The 26,363-nt window shown below is 45.3% G+C and overlaps 1 protein-coding gene across 1 annotated transcript; it reads left to right on the top strand.

The window, feature by feature from the left end:
• The first annotated feature begins 1,841 nt into the window (after positions 1-1,841).
• Positions 1,842-24,639, top strand: LOC146342975 (vomeronasal type-2 receptor 26-like). The gene is made up of 9 exons (XM_084808111.1): positions 1,842-1,921; positions 3,274-3,565; positions 4,891-5,389; positions 5,534-5,754; positions 6,107-6,334; positions 8,558-8,684; positions 9,403-10,299; positions 10,492-10,641; positions 24,497-24,639. Exons 1-9 carry the CDS (start codon positions 1,842-1,844, stop codon positions 24,637-24,639), a joined length of 2,637 nt encoding a protein of 878 aa, XP_084664237.1.
• Positions 24,640-26,363: the final 1,724 nt, after the last annotated feature.

The following is a 26,363-nucleotide window of genomic DNA, read 5'->3' as shown; positions in this document are numbered from 1 at the left end:
CCCCCCGAAAACCGTCATGGAACGAAGCCCCCGCCCCCCCAACCCATGAAAGGTGCACGGGACGATGTGCCCGCTGCCCCCACAATACGAAAGGCACACGAAACGGAGTACTTACCTACTCCCGTCCGCACTGCTGTGCAAATGGCTGCCGTCCTGTGGCTGCCATTCGCTTCCTCCTTCTTCATCCGTGATAGGCTATGTAAATACTTACGTAGCCTATCACGGCTAACACAGGGATGCCATTTGCATCCCTGCGGAGGCCATGATAGGCTACATAAGTGTTTACATAGCCTATCATGGTGGGGGGGGAACCCAACGTACGCAAATGGCGGTAGCCGCTGCCATTTGTGTATGCTGTTTCCCCCCCCCTGCTGTGATATGTAAATATGTAAATATTGTAAATATGTAAATATTTACGTAGGCTATCACAGCTCACTACAGGGACAAAAATGACTGTGGCTACGACATCCGCCATTTGCATCCCTGCAGGGCTGCCCAGTGGCCGGATGTCCGGGTGCGGGTGGCCGGAGCTGGCCGGCGGTTCCGCGGCTTGGCCGCGGAGTGGAGCCAGCCAACCAGGATTCCGGGGAGAGGCACGGAGTGCCTTCCCCCACCTGCGGAACCCGACGGAGCCAGGTAAGCAGGGTTTCGTACACCCCTGGGTAAAACATAATGGCTATAACCTTGCATAACTCAGAGAGTGAAGGATTTTTCTATGGGCTTGTTGCTGAGTTTAAGAAAGACCTTTTAAGGGCAGTATTCACTCAGTATCAAGTTAGAATCCAAAGTACCACAAGATTGGTGAGATCACTGGATTTCATGATATTGATTCCAAGACAGGCTCCAAGGTTCACATTAAGTCCAACCAGGTTGCCTAAAAACAAACACAGACTGAAGGGGGGGGGTGGAGGAATCAAATCTAATGAAAGATTGAACTTAAGTAACTGCATTTATTGAAATATTCGAATTGTTAAAAATTTTGTTTCGAGAAGTGTTACATCTTTACAAAACTTCCTTAAATACAACGTCACTGGTGGAAACTCCAGGGAAGAGTCCCTGGAGAGGTGCTGTGTCAGTGATTGCAGTCCAATGGATTGAATCTGGGTTTACTCAGACTTGAAGAAGACCCATTGACGTCAATGTCACTTAGGTTACTCACAACTAACATGGTCAAATGTTTTAAATAGGTCAGTTCTAAGTATGAGCTAATCTGGAAACAACCAAATACGCTTGTTATCGAAAGAGACACTCAAGAACCACATGCTGAAGAACTAATTATCTCCCCCTGGAATTATGCAAATCAGTATCATTATCTCACATGGACAGAGCTCCAAAGGCAGCAGAAAGCATTAAACAAGCAAGTGGTTGTGGTTTAATTCATAGCACCCTAGATGTGGTTATGAATAAAACCCCATATCAAGGAGTTCTGAGAGTAGGGGAAGCGGTAGGCAGGGACCTGTCCCTTTCATTTCTCTCACACACACACGCACACACCCTCATTTCCACTTAAAACTCAGACTCGAAATAAAGACATCCTCAGCTATTATTTAAGTCATGCATTTGTATCCCTGTGCAAGCTGAAAATATAGCAAGTACATTTGACTTGAGATGCAAATTGGCAGAGTCAGACACTATCTGATGTAGCCAGTTTACGTCTGGGAGTTCCTGTGGATGAACACATGAGACCTTGTCTAGAGAGAAGCATGATGTTGTTGCCACTGGTGTTCCAGCTTCTGCTACCTTCCATGCTGTGCAAAACAGATACCACAAAATGTCCCACCAATGCTCCCTTCACTATTCCACATGAGTGGTACCAACCAGGTGGCTTTCTCATTGGTGGGATGGCTTCTCAGATCATTTACGGTTTTGATGAAGTATTTTTTGAGGAGTATCCTTCTCAGAAGCTGTTGGAGACTCCAGTGTAAGCATTTCTTCTATTCTGCATCTTCTGATATCAGCCAGATCACAAATCATTGTTTGTAGGACTGACAAGATGTTCAAAGAAAACAGGTGTAGACATGGCTTACCTCCATTCCTTTCTCAGTCCTGGGCATGCTACTAACCCGACAATAAGAATGACTTTTTTCCTTCTATAATGAAAGAACTTTCCAGTTCGGATTGTGGGGAAATTGCAATTTGAAAATTTCCAAATTGAACCAAATTTCATAACACCAGATGCATGCAACTTCTGTGTAGTACATCCATTCGAGTGGATATGAGGAATATTCTGGTGATTCAAAGGAAACAGTTCTACACTGTATGGAAAAACCAACATCTTGGAAACAAAAAAGAAAAGAGAAGAAAAATTGTTTGTGCTTTTGATGGTCTGATTTGTGAGAAAGGTGGGCAAGGTGATTCATAGCGCAAGGTGTCACCAGCATGCCGATGACACCCAGCTCTATTTCTCTGTGACATCTGGATTGGGAGAGGCTGTGCATGTTCTGTACCTGTGCCTGGATGCAATGATGGCCTGGTTGAGGGCCAATAAACTGAGGCTGAATCTTGATAAGACAGAGACCCTCGACCTTCATGCCTGGTGCAGAAGATGCTAATATTGCAGAATGCAGCAGCTGGGGCGCTGACTGGGACACCTGGCTATGCCCACATGACACCTGTGTTGAAAGAACTGCACTGGCAGCCTATTACTTATCGAGCCACCTCAAAGGTTATGTTATTACCATATAAAGCTCTAAAGAAATTGGGACCAGCATACCTGGCTGTCCGTCTTCCTTTTCTGCCCATCAATAGACACAGGATTGTTTTCATTTTTTGATTGAATAATTTCAATGCAAAATTCAGAGAAGGGCAAATTTTAAAGGATAATGGATTTATGGTTTTTGTATTGGTTTGAAACTAAGGAATTAGGCAGGCTTGCATTACAATGTGAGCCAAGTCAAATAAATTTATTCCTAATACTTACGTGCAAGCATGGGGAACTCAAAGTGACCTTAGCTTAATACATAAAGTAGTCTTTCTCCTTCTACCTGTCTCAGTCCGTCACTCTGTCAGCTTCTGTGCATGTGCATGTGCTTGCCTGTAGGAGTAGACAAGGGAAAGCACTATGCAGAGCCCAAATGCGCATATTTGAATGTACCTTAAATTTTATTTCAGAGAAAGGGGGAACTGTTAATCAGCATGGAAAAATCAGTAAGAAATAAAAGAAGACTCTTGCAATCTGAGTCAGGTAGAGACAGAAATAACCGGTATTGTTCTATAATAAATGTGCCCAAAGTAAACTTTACTCTCAAAATAGTAAACTACCTCTGTTTGCAGTGTGGTCACAAAATTCTACCAACATATCCTGGCCTTGGCATCTGCTGTGAATGAGATTAATGCAAATTCCCAGATCTTGCTGAATGTCACTTTGGGGTTCCACATCTATGACAGCTACTACGATGTACGGATGACCTATCGCACTACTCTGGACCTGCTTTTCAAATCAGGTAGATTTGTCCCCAACTACAAATGCGACGCCGATAAAAAACTCATCGCCGTCATTGGGGGACTTGTCTCTGATACGTCTACTCATATGGCAGATATTTTAGGTATCTACAAAATTCCACAGGTAAGCGGAGCAATAAACTTGCACACTTTTTTGATCTCTCTGTGAGTGATTTCAGTGATTCAACAGAAGGGAGGGGTATGTCTGGAGGAAGCAACCAACACATCCCAGAACTTGCATTCTTTTTGGATAGCTTGAGGATATTCCAGTGGACATGTGTGCTCATGTGTTTGTATCATTTGGGTGTGGTTCCTTTGTATGTCAGGGGATTCATACCATTCAGTTCTCTTCATTTTACTGTTGATTGAATTTGGGACGTGCACTGGGTTCAGCTGAATACCAAAGCCAGCACAGAATTAGAATGATTAGAGAAGCTTCAGAAGGTGGTGGAATTAAAGCAGGGCTTCTCGACAGCAGACTGAACCAAATCTGTTTCAGAAATACAGAGAGCCAGAGAAACTCTGGCAGTGTGTCTGCAGAATTGATCTTCACTTTTCAGCTCTTCCTATACGTGTGACCAATGTATGAGAAACATTGTGGTCTAGTGGTTAGAGTGTTGAACTGGGATTGGGAGACCCAAATTTGAGTCCCAACGAAGCCATGAAGCACAGGACCATATCACGCACATTGTGTTCCTTGGATTAGGGAGGGGAAAGGATGCCATGAATTAATAAATAAAACACTTGACATTGCTTAGAGTTACACATCAATACTGGCTGTGACTGTACAATCCCAGTTGACCTGAAATCAACACGTCATGGATTGTGGAATAATTTTATACTAAGGATGCAGTCGTATGGATATATATGTCAGCATCCACAATCAGATGCTGATTGGCAGCTTGCTGATTGCCCAGCATTTCCCTGCCTTCCAAAGGACTGATTTCTTTCCTCCTTCTCCCTATTCCCTTTGCGAGCACAGAGATGCAGCTGAAGCAGAGAAAACTGCACAACTACGAGGAGGTGGTGGAGCACATCTTCTGGGAACCAAGCTCAGAGCCCTGGCTAAGAACTTGCTTCCCAGAAACTGAAAAATCCCATTGCACTCTAGACACTGTCTAGTTGTCATATTTCTTTTCACCCCAGGGACTACATTTACAGACCTATTTTTTGCTGATTATACATAAATACCAACTCCTACATACAACATTTATATATGGGGATGCATACAAAATTGTCCAAAGTAAAGTCCCATATTGTGGCTATGAGCTTTTCATGGGTGCCACATTTGTAGCTGGGGACAAAAGTCCTACACTGCCAGATTTCAAAACAAAGGCTTGATACACTTCTTTAAAGCCTAAGCCATAGCACCTATTTCCCCCTGACCCAAGATATGGTTATCTCGACAAACTGTGAACACCGATTCTAATTGTTTTTTTTCCCATTTAGCTCACATATGGCTCAATCACTCCAGAGGAGAGAGACATGATACAGATGAATTCCTTTTACCACATGGCCCCAAACGAAGCCATTCAGTACACGGGGATTATCCAGTTACTTCAGTATTTTGAATGGACATGGGTTGGGATCCTTGCGATTGATAATAACAGTGGAGAACATTTCTTGCAGGCTCTGGAGCCATTGCTTACCCAGAATGGAATCTGTTCAGCTTTCACACAAACAATCCCACAACTAGTCCGTCTTGATAAGTTCGCTGAAATCTTTGATACACTATCAAAAATTTCCCTGACGTTCACATATACCAACGTCACTACATTTATCATCTATGGAGAACCAATGACCATTTCATGGCTGAGAACATTTGTGTTGCTAACGGATCCTGAAAATAAGGAGCAGTCCTTGTTTAGAAAGATGTGGATTACGACAACCCAAATGGATTTCACGTTATTGGGCACTCAGAGGACTTGGGATCTTGAGATGTTCCAAGGTGCCATTTCTTTTGCAATTCACTCAGTCGACCTTCTAGCTTTCAGACACTTCCTCCAAATGAAAAGGCCTAATTGGATGCAGGGGGGTGGCTTTCTCAGGGCCTTCTGGGAGCAAGCATTTGACTGTTCATTTCCTGATCCAGGAGGGCTGGAAAATGTTGATGGGATATGTACTATGGAGGAGACGCTGGAGAGCCTTCCTGCACCTCAGTTTGAAATGCTCATGACTGGCCACAGCTACAACATCTATAATGGTGTCTATGTTGTGGCTTATGCTCTCCATGCCATGTTCTCCTCTAGATCCAACCACAGGGCAATGGTGGGGAGGAAAATAAGTGATGTTCAAGATATGGACCCTTGGCAGGTAATGTCTCAATTCTTTAATCAATCTTTCTTTCTTTCTTTCTTTCTTTCTTTCTTTCTTTCTTTCTTTCTGTGAACAAATTAGTTCAAAGCAAGACTGCACCCAACATTTTTCTGCACGCATAACTGGCACAGTAAAGCAATATATCTTAGTTATGTACATTGTTCTGTGGGTTTACATTTCTTTCTACAACTGGAGCCTGTGAATAATTCCAAATTCCCATGTTCATACTGGCCCTTTGTTTGATGGAGCTACATAAATACTTCCAGTAAGGCAAGATGAAACCTCTCATATATAGTCATCCCCCATTCTTTGGCTTTCTTCAAACTGCGTTTGCTTCTTTTTCTGTTAGCTTCACCCCTTTCTTCAAGGCATCTCCTTTAACAACTCTGCTGGAGAAACTGTGTCCTTCAATGAGAGAAGGGAAAGAGAAGGTGGATTTGACATCACCAATCTGGTCACATTTCCAAACAAATCCTTCAAGAAAGTGAAAGTTGGCAGGGTGGATCCCAACGCTCCTGAAGGAAAGGAACTTGTCCTTAATGAAGAGATGATTGTGTGGCACAGTGGTTTTAACCAGGTGCATACTCTGGGCAATTGTTGGAGGGCTTTCCCCTTCTGAAATGGGTCATTTGAATGTGTGGGCTTTCTTTTGCTGACTACCATGGCTCCATGATGACTGATCAGACTCCAGAATAAAGTCTGTGCTAACTACGACCGGTCACTCCCCCCAGCATTCTGGTTCCTCCCCCATCACTTATCAGACACCAGGCACAGAGGAAAGAGGTACCTTTTCCTTTCTTTCTGAAAACCTTTCACACAGGTTGTTTGGTGCTCCTGGAAGTGAAGCCCCTCCTGGATCCATTGGTAACCTGAGACAATGGACACCAATTCATTTCACAGCATATGCTGTGTTCCCAAATCTGAACTAAACATAACCTCTGTGTAGAATCAAATTAAAAGCAGAAAAAGGGTTGCAGCACCTGCCCTTCTGACTGCGGGATCTGGGCTAGTGCCCTTCGATCCAGCCCCTGTGCTGCCAGCGTTCGGCAGTATCAAAGGCGCGATGCAATGCTGAGGTCAGCTAATCCAGATGGAGGCTTATTCTGGGCTCACGCTCCTCTTGAGGAGCCTCGTATGCAGTCTGAGGTAGGATCTACACTGGTGCTTTGTATCGGTGGTGATGTGCACTGAAAACTGTTGGGGCACATCCCACATTCCATATACCACTTTTCAAGTGTCATGACCTTTTTATTCAGTATTATTCAAAATACAGCAACAGATGCCATTGTGTGTGCTCCGAGATATATATGTCCAGGTAGGATATGGCGCCGCCATGATGGGATCATATCGATGGGCCACGAGGTGTAGATCTGGCTTGGGGACACCCCCACTCAGCACTGCGCGTCAGGTGCTCGGAGTGCTTTTTCCCAGCTCGGGATGGTCTGGCAGCTGTGGCCCCAACCAGAGATACCAGATCTAGCCACAGTGAGACGTACCTTGGTTACATGGGTGCTAGATTACTGTAATGCACCGTATTCGGGGCCCTTTTGAAGATGTTCAGATATCGCAACTGGTATAGAATGTGGCAGCCAGAACGTTGTGGGGAAGTCGCAACTGGTATTGGAAGTGGGCGCAGAAATGCTGGTAGGATCTCGGCATTCGGATCATAGTACTCCGCTTCTGCATCATTTCATTTATATTGGCCCTAAAAACACAAAACACACAAAACAAATGAACTCCTGAAGACACATGAATTCCAGACTGCATTTGGGGCTTTAGAAATTCCTGCTGCAGCATCAGTAGCAGCAGCAGCAGCTGTGTGTGTGAGTGTGTGTGTGTATCTGCAACTCTAGACTGATGGTTTAAAAAAGAAATGCGAGGAACCTTGTGAGGACAAAGTGCCCCGCAACACGGAGTAAAATGCATACATACATCCACCCTCCAAAATCTCTAGTCCCATTTTGAAAACAATGTTACTTTTTCTGTACAGGAGAAATGCAGTCTCTCTCTCTCTCTCTCTCTCTCTCTCTCTCTCTCTCTCTCTCTCTCTGTAGATATTTATATATATGCTTTGCTGGACCCTATTCTCCTGTCGTATCTTATTTAATGTTTCTGGTTAGGTGGTTCCCTTTTATAGCAACAAAAAATCCCAGTTTCAAGTATAACCTGGTGGGATCACAGCTGGTGCAACAAAACAAGACAGAGCTCTTTCTCTTGAGGTGGACAGCTCGATGAAAATATCAACCCAGTGTGTGGCCGCTGTAAAAAAGACCTCTCCATGTTTTGAATAATTAGGATAGGAATTGTGAATAAATGTGTCAATATTGTAATGCCCTTATATAAATCTATAGTGTGACCACACTTAATATACTGTGTACACTTCTGGTCACCACACGGAAAAAAGGATATTTTAGAGAGGGGGGAAAAAGTGCAAAAAAGAGCAACGAAAATGATCCAATGGCTGTGACATCTCCCCTAGATCTGATCAAGCATGGCTCTTCTTATGTTCCTATTGTCTTATGTTAAGAACATTCTTATTTTTTCTCCCAAATTAATTAATCCCTGCTGTTCAATTCTGGCCTAATCACAATGATGAAGCATTTAGGGGAAAAGATATAACCCAGTAACCCAGTGCTAGATGAAAGGATGCAGAAGACATCCAGAGCCACCTCTAGTCCTATTTTGAAAACTATGCACAATTTCTGTGCAAGTGAAAGGAAGTACGTATATGTGAGGGGTGTGTGTGTGTGTGTGATTTGCCTAACCCTATTCTTCTTTCATAATTCACCTTTCTGGATAGGTGGTTCCCCGTTCTGTGTGTAATACGTACTGCCACCCTGGTAACCAGAAGAAAATGAAGGAAGGGGAGAAGTTTTGCTGCTACGATTGTCTTCCATGCCCCAAAGGGAAAATTTCGAATGAGATGGGTAACTTTTGAATTATTCCATTTTTTCAGCCATGCTCTTGTCAGATGACCATTTAGAACTAGTGAATTGCCATGGTTTGCATACAACCTGGCTGGCCAGGTTGTGCATTATTTTGTGTAAACAAAAGTGGAAAATGAATGAACAAGCCTCATTCATTCATTCATTCATGTATAGTTATAAGACTTCTTGCCATCTGTCCATAATTACAAGCATACATACACATGCAGATGTACACCTCCCCGGAACTGTCATCTGTTTTTCGGGGCTTGAAACTGGAGTCATGGTACATGATGGGGGGAGGGGGTTTGACCCTTCACCTAGATTGGGGAGAAATTAGTAATAGAACACAAACCAAGGCTTTAAATCAAAATACAGTTGATATGACTACCAGATATAGAATGATTGATTTATATATGACTTTGATTTTTTTTTTAAAAAAATTGAGGTATGTGTTGGAGAAACTGCTCATATGGCTAACACTGTTGAGACAGTAGTGGATGTAAATGGAAGGAGGGGTAACAGAGAATGAAATTAATACTGAAGAGGAGATGAGGAACTCAGACCTCTCATTTGGGGGGAGAGGATCAGATGGAGAGTTAAACTTACCTCCTGGAAACATGACTACAGGTCTGCAACTTCCCTATGGAAGTCAACGTGAGAATGGCCAGTAGGTTACAGTTGAACTGGCACTGACATGTGATCTCTTTCTATTTTATAGATATGGATGACTGTTCCAAATGCCCAGAATATCAATTCCCAAGCATGAACAGAGATAGATGCATCCACAAAATTGTCACATTTCTCTCTTATGAAGAACCTTTAGGGATAGGTTTAACATTTGTTGCTGTTTCATTGTCCTTGATTACAGCTTTGGTGTTAGGAACATTTATTAAGCACAAAGATACCCCCATAGTCAAAGCCAACAACTGGGACATCACCTACATTCTCCTCATCTCCCTCCTGCTCTGCTTCCTCTCTGCTTTGCTGTTCCTCGGGCAGCCTGGCAAAGTGATTTGCCTTCTTCAGCAACCAACTTTTGGTATCATCTTCTCAGTGGCTGTTTCTTGTGTGTTGGCAAAAACCAGTATGGTCTCTCTAGCATTCCTAGCCACAAAGCCAGTGTCTAGAATGAAGAAATGGGTGGGGAAAAGACTGACCTATTCCGTTCTCATTTTGTGTTCCCTTAGTCAAGCAGGTATTTGCACTGTATGGCTGTCAACATACCCTCCATTCCCTGATTTAGACCTACACTCAGAAACGGAAGAAATCATTTCCCGATGTAATGAAGGGTCTGTTGCCATGTTTTACTGTGTCCTGAGCTACATGGGCCTCTTAGCATTCACCAGCTTCATGGTGGCATTCCTAGCCCGCAAATTACCCGATAGTTTTAATGAAGCCAAGTTTATTACATTTAGTATGTTGGTGTTTTGTACTGTGTGGGTCTCCTTTGTTCCAGCGTACCTCAGTTCAAGTGGAAAAGAGATGGTGGCTGTGGAGATCTTTTGCATCCTGTCATCGAGTGCTGGGTTACTCGGTTGTATCTTTTCCCCTAAATGCTTCATCATTTTGCTGAGGCCAGAGCTGAACAGCAGGGATCAAATCATTAGGAAGAAAAGTCAGTCTGTGTTTGAACATTAGAATGTAAGAACAGAGGAAGAGCCATGCTGCAGCAGGCCAAAGATGTAGCTGGTCCATCATTCTGTTCACTCAGTGGCCAATGAGCTGTTGACCAAGAAGCAGGATACAAGTGCAACGGCACTCTCCCTCCCATGGTCCACAGGACCTGCTGCACTCTCCTTTGTTCCAGTCTACCTCAGCTCAGGTGGAAAAGATACGGTGGCTGTGGAGATCTTTTGCATCCTGTCATCGATTGCTGGGTTACTGGGTTGTATCTTCTCCCCTAAGTGCTTCATCATTGTGCTGAGGCCACAGCTGAACAGCAGGGATCAAAGAATTGGTAACAAAAGTCAGTCTGTGTTTGAACATAAGAATGTAAGGAGCCATGCTGCTGCAGACCAAAGATGTAGCTAGTCCAGCATTCTGCTCAGACAGTGGCCATCCAGATGTTCACCAACCAGCAGGACACAAGTGCAACATCACTCTCCCACCCATTTTCCCCAGCAATTGCTGTACTTAAGTATACTGCCACTGATACTGGGGGTAACACATAGCAATCAGGATTAGTAACCATTGATCATCTTCTCCTCTGGGGATTTGTCTAACCCCCTTTTAAAACCATCCCGGTTGGTGGGTCTTATGGTGGTGAATCCCATAGTTTAACCATGAAGAAGCATCTCCTTTTACCTGTCCAGAATCTGCCACCAACCAGCATCATGACATGACGCCGGGTTCCAAAGTTATAAGAGAGGGAGAAGAAGTCTCCCTAACCACATTTTCCACACTATGCATAATTGTGTAAACATCTATTATGACTCTCCTTACCCTCTTTTTTTCATGATAACAATCCCTGCTGTTGTAATTAGGGATGTATGAAACACTTACCTGGCTCCACACCAGGGCATCTGCTGTGGGGGGGAGGTGATCCGTCCCTCCCCCTGGAATCCCCCCTGGCCAGTGGCTCCATATCATAGCGGCCGCGATTTGGGTCCTTGCAGGGACCCGTGATAGGTTCCCTTAGTATTTTCATAGCCTATCACAGTAAAGGCAGCCATACAAATGGTGGCCACTATGCCATTTGTGTGGCTACCTTTACTGTGATAGGCTACGTAAGTACCTACGGAGCCTATCATGGCAAGGAGCAGGGGCAATCCCTTTTTGTTTTAACCACCAATAATAACTTTGTGTCATTAGCCAACTTGGCCACTTCATTGCTCACTGATAGGGATGGACGAAAGTCACTTACCTGTCCTCGAAGCTTGTTTGCGGTGGGGGGGAGGCGCTTTGCTGCAACCCCCGCGAAGTTCAGGCTGTGGGGGGAGTCTTCCCGCCTCGCCTGGCCGAAATTCAGGCCGGGGAGGAGGCGCCTCGCCTCGCCCGGCTGCGAACTAAAAAGTAAAAACAAAACAAAAACAAAAACGCCCCAGTGATAGGCTATGTGACGATTAATGTAGCCTATCACGGCTAGATCTGCAAAGTCAGCTGTGATAGGCTACGTTAATCGTCACGTAGCCTATCACGGGTGACTTAAAAAAAAAAAAAGCGCGTATGCTAAAGGCGGCCCCCATAGGGAGCCGCCATTCTTGTTCCTTATTTGGTCGCTGTAGTCTACGTAAAGATTTACGTAGACTACAGCGACCAAATAAGGAACGGGAATGGCGGCTCCCTATGGGGGCCGCCATTATCCGTACGTGCTTTTTTTTTTTTTAAGTCACCTGTGATAGGCTACGTGACGATTAACGTAGCCTATCACGGCTGACTTTGCAAATCTAGCCGTGATAGGCTATGTTAATCGTCACGTAGCCTATCACGGGGGCGGTTTTTTTTCTTTTATTGCAATGGCGGCGGCGGCAGCCGTTCGAAAGACCGGCTGCTGCTCCCACCCCGGGCGAACACCCGCCGAACCGCCGGCCGGACCCGCCGCCGGGAGGGACATTCGGCAAAGGTAAGTCCCGTCCCGGGGGGGGTGAAGGGTGGGGGGGGGGTGCGGAGAATTTCTCCCTGAAACTTGTTCGGGGAGCCGAACACGTTGGCGCTTGGCCCCCCAAAGTTTCGGAGAGAAATTCTCCGCCAACCCTACTCACCGATTTATTGTAATCACTTAAGTTACCCAGAACAACTTCTAAAAGCCCCTGGTAAAACATAATGGCTATAACCCTCCATAAATCAGAGAGCGAGGGATTTTTCTATTGGCTTGTTGCTTAGTGTAGGGAAGACCTTTTAAGGCTTGTATTCACTCAGTATCCATTTAGAATCCAAAGTACCACAAGATTGTTCAGATCTTTGGATTTCATGATATTGATTCCAAGTCAGGCTCCAAGGTTGACATTCAGTCCAAACAAGTTGGGTACCCCCAAGCACAGACTATCTAGCCATCTCATCCTCTGCCGTCCTCTTCTCCTTTTGCCTTCAATCTTTCCCAGCAAAGCATTCTCTTGCTTTCTCCAATGGATGTACGAAAGTCACTTACCTTTTCGAGGATTCTGTCTTGTCTTCATCTTAGTCTACGTTAATATTGACGTAGACTAAGAAGGCGAAAAATAAGGAACACAAATGGTGGCGGCCATAGCCGCCACCATTTGCATATGTGTGTTTTGTTTTGTTTTTTACCCAGACGTGACAGGCTACATAAGTCTTTACATAGCCTATCACATCTATGGGGGGGGGAACAGACTGCAAATGGCGGTGGTGGCAGTCGGTTGGAAGACCAGCCGCCGCCACCACCACCAAAGCCGCCGCTGGAGCCGCAGCCATCTGAAAAATCCGCCCCAGGTAAGTCTCATCCCGGGGGGGATCCGCAGGGGGTGGGGGGTGGCAGGCCATTCTGTGATGGATTTCGGGGGGCCGAATGCACTGGCATTCGGCCTCACCAAGATCCGTCACGGAATTCTCTGACATCCCTACTTTCTCCATGATCCAGCGAATGTTGGCGATTTGATGTCTAGTTCCTCTGCCTCTTCGAAACCCAGCTTGGACATCCGGTAGTTCTCGGTTCGCATACTGCTGAAGCCTAGCTTGTAGGATTTTGAGCATCACCTTGCTGGCATGTGAAATGAGCGCAATGGTGCGGTAGTTTGAACACTCTTTGGCGTTGCCCTTCTTTGGGATTGGAATGTAAACTGACCTTTTCCAGTCTTGTGGCCACTGTGGCGTGTTCCAAATGTGTTGGCATATTGAATGCAGCACTTTAACAGCATCATCTTTTAGGATTTTAAATAGCTCATCTGGAAGACTGTCATCTCCGCTAGCTTTGTTGTTACTAATGCTTCCTAAGGCCCACTTGACTTCACTCTCGAGGATGTCTGGCTCAAGTTCAGTGACCGCACTATCATGGCTATCAGGGACATTCAGATCTTTCCTGTATAGTTCTTCTGTGTATTCTTTCCACCTCTTCTTAATCTCATCTGCTTCTGTTAGGTCCCTGCCTTCTTTGTCCTTTATTATGCCCGTCTTTGCACAAAACGTTCCCTTGATATCTCCAATTTTCTTGAAGAGATCTCTAGTCTTTCCCATTCCGTTGTTTTCCTCGATTTCTTTGCATTGTTCATTTAAGAAGGCCTTCTTGTCTCTTCTTGCTATTGTCTGGAACTCTGCATTCAGTTGGATATATCTTCCCCTTTCTCCCTCGCTTTTCACTTCCCTTCTTTCCTCAGCTACTTGTAAAGCCTCCTCAGACAGCCACTTGGCTTTCTTGCATTTCTTTTTCTTTGGGATGGATTGAGTTGCTGCCTCCTGAACAATGTTACAGACATCCATCCATAGCTCCTTAGGAACTCTGTCTGTCAGGTCGAATCCCTTAAATCTATTCGTCACCTCCACTGTATATTCATAAGGGATATGACTGAGATAATACCTGAATGGTTTAGTGGTTTTCCCTATGTTCTTCAATTTAAGCCAAAATTTTGCAAGAAGCAGCTCATGATCTGAGCCACAGTCAGCTCCAGGTCTTGTTTTTACTGACTGTATGGAGCTTCTCCATCTTTGACTGCAAAGTACATCATCACTCTGATTTCGATATTGACCATCTGGTGATGTCCTTGTGTAGAGTCGCCTCTTGTGCTGTTGGAAAAGAGTGTTTGCTATGATCAGCGTGTTCTCTTGGCAAAACTCTATTAGCCTTTATCCTGCTTCATTTTGTACACCAAGGCTATGCTTGCCTGTTATCCCAGTGATTTCTTGACTTCCTACTTCGGCATTCCTATCCCCTATGATGAAAAGGACATCTTTTTTTGGTGTTAGTTCTAGAAGGTGTTGTAGGTCTTTATAGAACCAATCAGCCTCACCTTCTTCGGCCTCAGTGGTTGGGGCATAGACTTGAATTACTGTGATGTTGAATGGTTTGCCTTGGATTCATACTGAGATCATTCTATCGTTTTTGAGATTGTACCCCAGTACTGCTTTTCCCACCCTTTTATTGCCTATGAGTGCTACTCCATTTCTTCTACGGGATTCTTGCCCACAGTAGTAGATCTAATGATCACCTGAATTAAATTCACCCATGCTTCTCCATTTTAGTTCACTGATTCCCAAGATGTCGATGTTCAATCTTGCCATCTCATGTTTGACAACCTCCAGCTTACCATGAATCACTGATCTCACATTCCATGTTACTAAACCATATTGTTCTTTACAGCATCGGATTTTCTTTTCACCACCAGACACATCCACATAGGGATGGACGGGACACTTACCTTCCATTCCGTTCTGTTTCCGTGGTGGTGGGGAGGCGCTCTGCCCCTCCTTCCGGAATCCTCGACAGGGAGGAGGTGATCCAGTCCTCCCCCCCGGAATTCTGCCCAGCCAGTTCTGCTCCACAGCTAAGCCGTTGAGCCGCCGGCTGGCTCCAGCAACCCGCAGCCGGACATCTGGCCACTGGGCATCCCTGGAGGGACGCAAATGGTGGCTGTCATAGCCGCCACCATTTGCGTCCCTGTATTTAGCCGTGATAGGCTACGCCACCATTTGCGTATGCTGGGTTTTTCCCCCCGCCGTGATAGGCTACGTAAATACTTACGTAGCCTATCACAGCCTATGCAGGTATGCAAATGACATCCCTGTGTTAGCCGTGATAGGGTATATAAGTGTTTTCGTAGCCTATAACAGCTATGAAGAGGAAGAAGCGAATGGCGGCCACAGGACGGCTGCCATTTGCAAAGCAGCGTGGACGGGAGCAGGTAAGTGCTCTGTTTCGTGTGCCTTTTGAGGTTTGGGGACAGTGGAGACTTCATCCCATGTGCCTTTCATGGGTTGGGGGCGGTGGGGGCTTCGTTCCATGACAGATTTCGGGGGGCCGAATGCACTGGCATTATGCCTCACCAAGATCTGTCGCGGAATTCTCTGACATCCCTACATCCACAGCTGAGTGACATTTCGGCTTTGGCCCAGCCGCTTCACTCTTTCTGAAGCTACTTGGAAATTCCCTCAGCTCTTCCCCAGTAGTATATTGGACACCTTCCAACGTGAGGGGTTCATCTTCTGGCTTCATCTCTTTTAGCCTTCCATGGGGTTTTCTTGGCAAGAATACTGGAGTGGGTTGCCATTTCCTTCTCCAGTGGACCACATTTTGTCAGAACTCTCTGCCATGACCTGTCTGTCTTGGGTGGCCCTGCACGGCAAAATGATAACAGATGACAAAGAAAAGGCAGAGCTGCTCAATTCCTACTTTGGCTCAGTCTTCTCCCAAAACAGGGTGGATGACCCCCCCTGGCAAAGGCAAAGTACAGGCTGAAGGGGCAGGATTGCAGCTTGAGATCGATAGGCATATGGTCAAGGAACACCTCATAACCTCCCAGAGAGCTTCAGCTATTGGGCGGTATAGAAATGAAATAAATAAATAAAATAAATAAATAACTTTGAAGGACTTCAAATCTCCATGGCCAGATGAACTGCATCTTAGAGTAATAAAGGAACTGGCAGAAGAACTCACAGAACCGCTGTCTATTCTCTTTGAGAAATCATGGAGGACAGGTGAAGTGCCAGCTGACTGGAGGAGGGCTAATGTTGTTGTCCCTCTCTTCAAAAAGGGTAAAAAGGAGGAACCTGGGAACTACAGACCAGTCAGTCTGACCTCAATCCCTGGGAAAATTCTGGAGCAGATGATCAAGCAATCCATCTGGAAGCACCTTGAAAACAATGCAGTGATTACATGAAGCCAACATGGATTTGCCAAGAACAAATCCTGCCAGATGAATCTGATCTCACTTTTTGATCAAGTAACCACCCTTGTAGACCATGGAAATGCTGTAGACATCATTAGGGATGACAGAGAATTCCGCCATGGATCTCAGTGAGGCCGAATGCCAGTGCATTCAGTCCCCCAAAATCTGTGGCAGAATGGCCTGCCACCCCCCCGCCCACCTACGGATCCCCCCCGGGATGTGACTTACCTGGGGCGGATTTTCCGGGCGGCAGCTGCGGTGGCTGGTCTTCTGACCGGCTGCTGCCACCGCCATTTGCAGTCTTGTTGTTGTTGTTGTTGTTTTTTAGCGTCCACTACGCTATTTGTGTTCCCCTTATTTTCCCCGTCTTAGTCTTAGGGATATACGAATATTAGGGATGGGGGAGAATTTCTCCCCAAAACTTCAGGGGGCCGAGTGCCAACGCATAAATAAATAGCGTTGCCCTTATTTTCGCCATAGTCTACGTAAATCTTTATGTAGACTCCAGGGACCAAATAAGGAACGCGAATGGTGGCTCCCTGTAGGGGCTGCCATTTGCGTACGCGCTTTTTTTTTTTTAAAGTCACCCATGATAGGCTACGTGATGATTAATGTAGCCTATCACGGCTGACTTTGCAGATCTAGCCGTGATAGGCTACGTAAATTGTTACGTAGCCTATCACGGGGATTTTTTTTTTTTTTACTTTTCTTTTGAAGTTCGCGGCCGGGGAGATGGGGCGCTTCTCCCCAGCCTGAATTTCAGCCGGGCGAGGTGGGAAGACACCCCCCCTTGCATGAACTTTGAAAGCACGAAAAAAGCTGCAGGACAAGGTAAGTCCCTTTCGTACATCCCTAACGAATATCACTTACCTTTCGCGGATTATGCTGATGGTGGAGGGGAAAGCGCTCTGTTCCCCCCCCCCAGAATCCTGACAGGCCGGCTGTGCTCCGCAGCGATTCTGTGGTGCCGCTGGCTGGCTCTGCCAGCAGGTGGACATATGGCCGCTGGCTAGCAGGGATGCAAATGGCGGCGGTGGCGGCCGCCGCCGTTTGTGTCCCTGCAGTCAGCCGTGATAGGCTATGTAAAGGTTTACGTAGCCTATCATGGCTGACTTAAAAACAACAACAACAACACGCATATGCAAATGGAAGCGGCCATGGCCGCCGCTATTTGCATTCCTTATTTTTGCACGTCTTAGTGTATGTCAAAATTTAAGTAGACTAAGACGGCAAAAATAAGGGGAACGCAAATAGCGTAGCGTAAACATTTATGTAGCCTATCACGGTGTTTTTTTAAAACCTAGCCGGGATATGCTATGTAAATCTTTACGTAGCCTATCACGTTTTTTGTTTTTTTGTTTTTTTTAACCTGGAAATGGCGGCGGCAGCAGCACGTCAGACGACCGGCCGCCGCAGCCGCCGCTGCTGGACCGCCGCCAGAGCCGCTGCCGGAGCCGCTGCCGCCAGGAAGATCCACCCAAGGTAGGTCCCATCCCAGGGGGGTGGTGGGCTGTTCCACCACCGATTTTGGGGGGCTGAACACGCTGGCATTTGGCCTCTCCAAGATCTGTGGTGGAACTTTCGAACATCCCTACTTAGTCTACGTAAATATTTACGTAGATTAAGACGTCAAATATAAGGAACACAAATGGCGACGCCCATAGCCGCTGCCATTTGCGTACGTGGTTTTTTGTTTTTTGTTTCCCCAGAGCCCTCCGCGGCCGGAAATCTGGCTGCGGACGGCTCTGGCCTGGCTGGGCCTGGCTGGCTTCTCCGCAGAGCCGCCGCGGAGCACAGCCAGCCAAGAAGGATTCCGGGGGGGGGGAGGAACGGAGCGCCTCCCCCCACCGTCCAGGATTCCAGTGGGAGGGACGGAGCGCCTCCCCCCCCACCATCAGCATAATCCATGAACAGGTAAGTGATTTTCGTACATCCCTACCCAAAATCTGTCGCGGAACCAAGCCCCCACCCCCCCAGCCCACCAAAGGCATGTGAAACGGAGCACTTACCTGCTCCCATCCACGCTGCTTTGCGAATGGCGGCCGTCCTGCGGCCGCCATTCGCTTCTTCCTCTTCAGCCGTGATAGGCTACGTAAATACTTACCTAGCCTGTCACAGCTAATGCAGGGATGCCATTTGTGTCCCTGCAGAGGCCGTGATAGGCTATGTAAATATTTACGTAGCCTATCACGGCTCGCTACAGGGATGCAATTAGCGGCTGCTACGACGGCCATCATTTGCGTCCCTGCAGGGCTGCCCAGAGGCCGGATGTGTAGCTGCGGGCAGCCTGAGCCAGCCAGCAGCTCTGCAGCTTGGCCACAGAGCAGAGCCAGCTGGCCAGGATTCCGGGGGCAGGGGTGGAACACCTCCCCCCACCTGTGGAACCCGGTGGAGCCAGGTAAGTGGGGTTTCATACACCCCTAGTTTCAAGTACAAACCGGTGGGACCACAGCTAGTTCTGACAAACCAACAACCAACTTTTGGTATCAGCTCCTCAGTGGCTGTTTCTTGTGTGTTGACAAAAACCAGGCTTGCCTCTCTAGCATTCCTAGCCACAAAGCCTGGGTGTAGAATGAAGAAATGGGTGGGGAACAGACTGACGTATTCCATTCTCATTTTATGTTCCCTTAGTCAAACAAGTATTTCAATTGTATGGCTGTCAACCTATCCTCCATTCCCTGATTTAGACCTACACTCAGAAACAGAAGAAATAATTTCCCGATGTAATGAAGGGTCTGTTGCCATGTTTTACTGTGTCCTGAGCTACATGGGCCTCTTAGCATTCACCAGCTTCATGGTGGCATTCCTAGCCCAGAAATTACCCGATAGTTTTAATGAAGCCAAGTTTATTACATTTAGTATGTTGGTCTTTTGTACTGTGTGGGTCTCCTCTGTTCCAGCCTACCTCAGGTCAAGAGGAACAGATATGGTGGCTGTGGAGATCTTTTGCTACTGTCATCTATTGCTGGATTACTGGGTTGTATCTTTTCCCCTAAATGCTTCATCATTGTGTGGAGGCCAGAGCAGAACAGCAGGGATCAAATAAGGAGGAATAAAAATCAGTCTGTGTTTAACATAACAATGTAAGAACAGAGGAAGAGCTATGCTGCAGCAGTCGAAAGATCCATCTAGTCCAGCACTCTGTTCACACACTGGCCAACCAGCTGTTGTCCAACAAGCAGGACACAAGTGCAACAGCACTCTCCCACCTATGTTTCCCAGCAACTGCTGTACTTAGGTATACTGCCGCTGATACTGTGGGTAACACATAGCCATCAGGATTAGTCACCATTGATAGCCTTCTCCTTTAGGGATTTGTCTAACTCCCTTTTAAAACCATCCCAATTGGTGGATATTATGCTGTGAATCCCATAGCTGGACTATGTGCTGTATGAAGAAGCATCTCCTTTTACCTGACCAGAATCTGCCACCAACCAGCATCATGGCATGACCCCAGGTTCCACTGTTAGAAGAGAGGGAGAAAAGGTCTCCCTACCCACATTTTCCACACTATGCATACTTTCGTAACGATCTCTTATGTCTCCCCTTACCCTCTTTTTTCCATCATAACAATCCCTGCTATTGTAACCTTCCCTCACAGAGGAGATGTCCCAGCCCCTTGATCACATCAGATGCCCCTTTCTGCACTTTTCCCAGCTGTACACTATCTTTTTTGAGGCATGGTGATCAGAACTGTACACAGCATTACAAGTGTGGTTACCCTATAGATTTCAGTACAGGCAGTATGATACTGGTAGTTTTATTTTCTACTCCTTTTCTACTGATGCTCAGCATGAAGTTCCCTTTTTTACAGCAGCCCCACACGCAGTTGACATTTCCATCAAGATGTCCACCACAACCCCAAGATGTCTTTCTTGGATGGTCACTGCTTGCTCAGATCCCATCAGGTGATACTTGCAGTTGGGATCCCCCCACCCCAGTGCATCACTTTACACTTGCTAACATTGAACTACATTTGCCAATTGGATGCCCATTCTCGCAGTTGGGAGAGATCTTTATGGAGTTCTTCACAATCCCTTTTTATTTTAACCACCAATAATAATTTGGTGCCATAATCAAACTTGGCCACTTCCTTGCTTACTGATTTAGTGTAATCAGTTAGTTACACAGACCAACTTGTAAGACCCCCTGGTAAAACATAATGGCTATAACCCACCAGAAATAAGAGAGTGAAGGATTTTTCTATTGGCTTGTTGCTTAGTTTAAGAAGAAAGACCTTTTAAGGGCAGTATGCACTCAGTATCAAGTTAGAATCCAAAGTACCACAAGATTGTTGAGATCACTGGATTTCATGGTATTGTTTCCAAGACAGGCTCCAAGGTTCACATTAAGTCCAACCAGGTTGGCTAAAACACAGACTGAAGGGGGGGGGAGGAATCAAATATAATGAAAGATTGAACTTAACTAACTGCATTTATTGAAATATTTGAAGTGTTAAATCTTTTGTCTTTACAAAACGTCCTTAAATACAATGTTCTTTACGTAAACTCCAGAGAAGAGTCCCTGGAGAGGTGCTGTGTCAGTGATTGCCATGCAGTATGTTGAATCCAGGTTTACAAATACTTAAATAGACCCATTGACATCAATGTCACTTAGGTTACTCACAACTAACATGGTCCAATCACTTAAATAGGTCAGTTCTAAGTATGAGCTAATCTGGATACAACCAAATGTGCTTGTTATCAAGTTATCAACCAAATGCTGAAGAACTAATTATCTCCTCTTGGAATTATGCAAATCAGTATCATTATCTCACATGGACAGAGCTCCAAAGGCAGCAGAAAGCACTAAACAAGCAAGTGGTTATGGTTTAATTCATAATCCCCTCAACGTGGTTATGAATAAAACCCCATATCAAGGAGTTATGGGAGTAGGGGCAAGTGCTGGGGAGGGCCATGTCCCTTTCATTTCTCTCTCTCTCTCTCTCTCTCTCTCTCTCTCTCTCTCACATGCACACACACACACACACACCATTTTTTCCTTTACACTCAGACTCGAAATAATGACATCCTCAGCTTTTATTCAAGTCATGCACTTATATCCCTGTTCAGGCTGAAAATATGGCTAGTACATTTGACTTGAGATGCAGATTGGCATAGTCAGGCACTATCTGATGTAGCCAGTTTAAGTCTGGGAGTTCCTGTGGATGAACACATGAGACATTGTCTAGAGAGGAGCATGATGTTGTTGCCACTGGTGTTCCAACTTCTGCTACCTTCAATGGTGCACAAAACAGATACCACAAAATGTCCCACCAATACTCCCTTCACTATTACACATGAGTGGTACCAACCAGGTGGCTTTGTCATTGGTGGGATGGCTTCTCAGATCATTTACGCTTTCGATGAAGTATTTTTTGAGAAATATCCTTCTGAGAAGCTGTTGGAGACTCCAATGTAAGCATTTCCTCCATGCTTCTTCTAACTTCAGCCAGATCACAAATCATTGTTTGTAGGACTGACAAGATGTTCATAGAAAAAGGTGTAGGCATGCCTTACCTCCATCCCTTTCTCAGTCCTGGGCATGCTACTAACCCGACAATAAGAATGACTTTTTCCCTTCAATAATGAAAGAACTTTCCAGTTTGGATTGTGGGGAAATCGCAATTTGAAATTTTCCAAATTGAACCAAATTTCATAACACCAGATGCATGCAACTTCTGTGTAGTACATCCATTCTAGTGGATATGAGGAATATTCAGGTGATTCAAAAGAAAAGGTTCTACACTGTCTGGAAAAACCAACATCTTGGAAACAAAAAAGAAAAGAGAAGACAATTTGTTTGTGCTTTTGATGGTCTGATTAGTGAGAAAGGTGGACAAGGTGATTCATAGCACAAGGCGTCATAAGCATGCCGATGACACCCAGCTCTATTTCTCTGTGACATCTGGATTGGGAGAGGCTGTGCATGTTCTGTACCTGTGCCTGGAGGCAGTGATGGCCTGGATGAGAGCCAATAAACTAAGGCTGAATCTTGATAAGACAGAGACACTCGACCTTCATGCCTGGTGCAGAAGATGCTAATATTGTAGAATGCAGCAGCTGGGGCGCTGACTGGGACACCTGGCTATGCCCACATGACAACTGTTTTGAAAGAACTGCACTGGCTGCCTATTACCTGTTGAGCCACCTCAAAGCTTATCTTATTACCATTTGTTGTTCAGTCGTTCAGTCGTGTCCGACTCTTCGTGACCCCATGGACCATAGCACGCCAGGCCTTCCTGTCCTGCGCTCTCTCCCGGAGCGTGCTCAAGTTCATATTCATTGCATCCGTGATGCTATCTAGCCATCTCATCCTCTGCCGTCCCCTTCTCCTTTTGCCTTCAGTCTTTCCCAGCATCAGGGTCTTTTCCAGGGAGTTTTCTCTTCGCATTAGGTGGCCAAAATATTGGAGCTTCAGCTTCAGTATCTGTCCTTCCAATGAGCAGTCAGGGTTGATTTCCTTTAGGATGGACTGATTTGACCTCCTTGCAGTCCAGGGCACTCGTAAGAGTCTTCCCCAGCACCACAGTTCGAAAGCATCAATTCTTCGGCGCTCAGCCTTCCTTATAGTCCAGCTCTCACAGCCATACATTACTACTGGGAAAACCATACAAAGCTCTAAAGAAATTGGGACCAGCATACCTGGCTGTCCGTCTTCCTTTTCTGCCCATCAATAGACACAGGATTGTTTTGTATGCATTTTTCGATTGAACAATTACAATGCAAAATTCAGGGAAGGGCAAATTTGAGAGGATAAGATTTATGGTTTTTGTATTGGTTTGAAACTAAGGAATTAGGCAGGTTTGCATTACAATGTGAGCCAAATAAATTCATGCCTAACACTTATGTGCAAGCGTGGGGAACTCAAAGGGCCCTTAGCTTAATACATAAGGCAGTCTTTCTCCCTCTTCCCATCTCAGTCCTTCACTGTGTCAGTGTGTGTGCGTGTGCGTGTGCTTGCCTGTAAGAGCAGACAAGGGAAAGCACTGGGCATTTTTTTTCTTATCACTCAAGACTCAAAATACTGACATCCTCAGCTATTATTAGTCATGCATTTGTATCACTGTTCATACTGAAACTATGGCAAGTAAATTCCACTTGAGATGCATATTGGCAGAGTCAGGAACTATCTGATGGAGCCAGTTTAAGTCTAGGGGGTTACTGTGGATGAACACATGAGAGTGTGTGTAAGGAGAAGCACAATGTTGTCGCCACTGGTGTTCCAGCTTCTGCTACCTTCCATGGTGCTCAAAACAGATACCACAAAATGCCCCACCAATGCTCCCTTCACTATTCCACATGAGTGGTTCCAAGCAGGCACTTTTCTAATTGGTGGGATGGCTTCTCAGATCATTTATGGTTTTGATGAAGTATTTTTTGAGGAGTATCCTTCTCAGAAGCTGTTGGAGACTCCAATGTAAGCATTTCTTCCATGCTGCAATTTCTGACTTTAGCCAGATCACAAACACTTGTTTGTAGGAGAGACAAGATGTTAAAAAAAAACAGGTGTAGGCATGGCTTACCTCCATCCCTTTCTCAGTCTTGGGCATGCCACTAACCGTACCATAAGAATGACTTTTTTCCTTCTATAATGAAGTAACTTCCCAGTTTGGATTGTGGGGAAATTGCAATTTGAAATTCTCCAAATTGAACCAAATTTCATAACACCAGATGCATGCCACTACTGTGTAGTACATCCACTTGAGAGGATATGAAGTATATTAAGGTGATTCAAAAGAAAACGTTCTACACTGACCACAAAAAGCAACATCTTGGAAACAAAAAAAAGGGGAGAAAAATTGTTTGTGCTTTTGATGGTCTGATTAGTGAGAAAGGTGGGCAAGGGGATTCATAGTGCAACGCCTCACCAGCATGCTGATGACACCCAGCTCTATTTCTCTGTGACATCTGGATTGGGAGAGGCTGTGCATGTTCTGTACCTGTGCCTGGATGCAATGATGGCCTGGATGAGGGCCAATAGACTGAGGCGGAATCTTGATAAGACAGAGACCCTTGACCTTCACACCTGGTGCAGAAGATGCTAATATTGCAGAATGCAGCAGCTGGGGCGCTGACTGGGACACTGGCTATGCCCACATGACCCCTGTGTTGAAAGAACTGCACTGTCTGCCTATCGAGCCACATCAAAGGTTATGTTATTATCATACAAAGCTCTAAAGAAATTGGGACCAGGATACCTGGCAGTCTTTCTTTCTTGTGTGCCCATTAATAGACACAGGATTGTATGCATTTTTTGATTGAACAATTTCAATGCAAAATTCATTGCAAAAATATGTGAGTTCTGTTTTTGTATTGGTTTGAATCTATGGAATTAGGCACATTTGTATTACAGTGTGAGCCAAATAAATTCATGCCTAATACTTATGTGCAAGCGTGGGGAATTCAAAGTGCCCTTAGCTTAATCCATAAAGCAGTCTTTCTCCCTCTTCCCGTCTCAGTCCTTCACCGTGTCAGTTTATGTGCATGTGTGTGTGCTTGCCTGTAAGAGTAGATAAGGAAAAGTACTATGCAGAGCTCAAATGCGAGTATTTGAATTTACCTTAATTTTTATTTCTGAGAAAGGGGGAACTGTTTATCAGCATGGAAAAATCAGTAAGAAATAAAAGAAGACTCTTGCAATCTGAGTCAGGTAGAGACAGAAATAACTGGTATTGTTCTATAACAAATGTGCCCAAAGTAAACTTTACTCTCAAAATTGTAATTTTCCTCTGTTTGCAGTGTGGTCACAAAATTCTACCAACATATCCTGGCCTTGGCATTTGCTGTGAATGAGATTAATGCAAATTCCCAGATCTGTCACTTTGGGGTTCCACATCTATGACAGCTACTATAATTTAAGGATGACCTATTGCACAACACTGGACCTGCTTTTCAAATCAGGTAGATTTGTCCCCAACTTCAAATGCGATGCCGATAAAACACTCATCGCCGTCATTGGGGGACTTGTCTCTGATACGTCTTCTCATATGGCAGATATTTTAGGTATCTACAAGATTCCACAGGTAAGGGGAGTAATAACCTTGCACACTTCTTTTTCTCTCTGTGAGTGATTTTATGATTCAACAGGAGGGAGGGGTATGTCTGGAGGAAGAAACCAACAGATCCTAGAACATGCATTCTATTTGGATAGCTTGAGGATATTCCAGTTGACATGTGCGCTCATATATTTGTATCATTTGGGTGTGGTTCCTTTGTATGTCAGGGGATTCATACCATTCAGTTCTCCTCATTTTACTGTTGATGGAATTAGGGACGTGCACTGGGTTCAGCTGAATACCAAAGCCAGCACAGAACTAGAATGATTAGGAAAGCATCAGGAAGTGCTGGAATTAAAGCAGGGCTTCTCTACAGCAGACTGAACCAAATCTGTATCAGAAATAGAGAGAGCCACAGTGACTCTGGCAGTGTGTCTGCAGAATGGCTCTTCTCTTTTCAGCTCTTCCTATACGTGTGACCAATGTATGAGAAACATTGTGGTCTAGAGGTTAGAGAGTTGAACAGGGATTGGGAGACCCAAATTCGAGTCCCTACTATGCCATGAAGCACAGGACCATATCAGGCACCTTGCTTTCCTTGGATTGGGGAGGGGAAAGGATGAGTTATCAATGCCATGAATTAATAAATAACCCACTTGACATTGCTTAGAGTTACACATCAATAGTGGGTGTGACTGTACATTCCCAGTTGAACTGAAACCAAAACATCATGGATTTTGGAATAATTTTATATTAAAGATGCAGTCCTATGGATATATACGTCAGCCTCCACACTCAGATGCTGATGCCTATCCAGTGCAGAGCAGCTGGAGCACAGAGGGAATCCTCTCCTCCATTCTCTGGCCTCCCTGCATTTTCAGCTAGATGTGTGAATTTGTGTGTCTA

The sequence above is a fragment of the Heloderma suspectum genome, chromosome 6 (assembly GCF_057233095.1).
Source record: "Heloderma suspectum isolate Gila_16-S chromosome 6, 16-S_ref, whole genome shotgun sequence".
In the NCBI taxonomy this organism is placed as follows: Eukaryota; Metazoa; Chordata; class Lepidosauria; order Squamata; family Helodermatidae; genus Heloderma; species Heloderma suspectum.
Note: the sequence above shows the minus strand (reverse complement) of the source record. Positions and strands in the feature narration are given on the sequence as shown.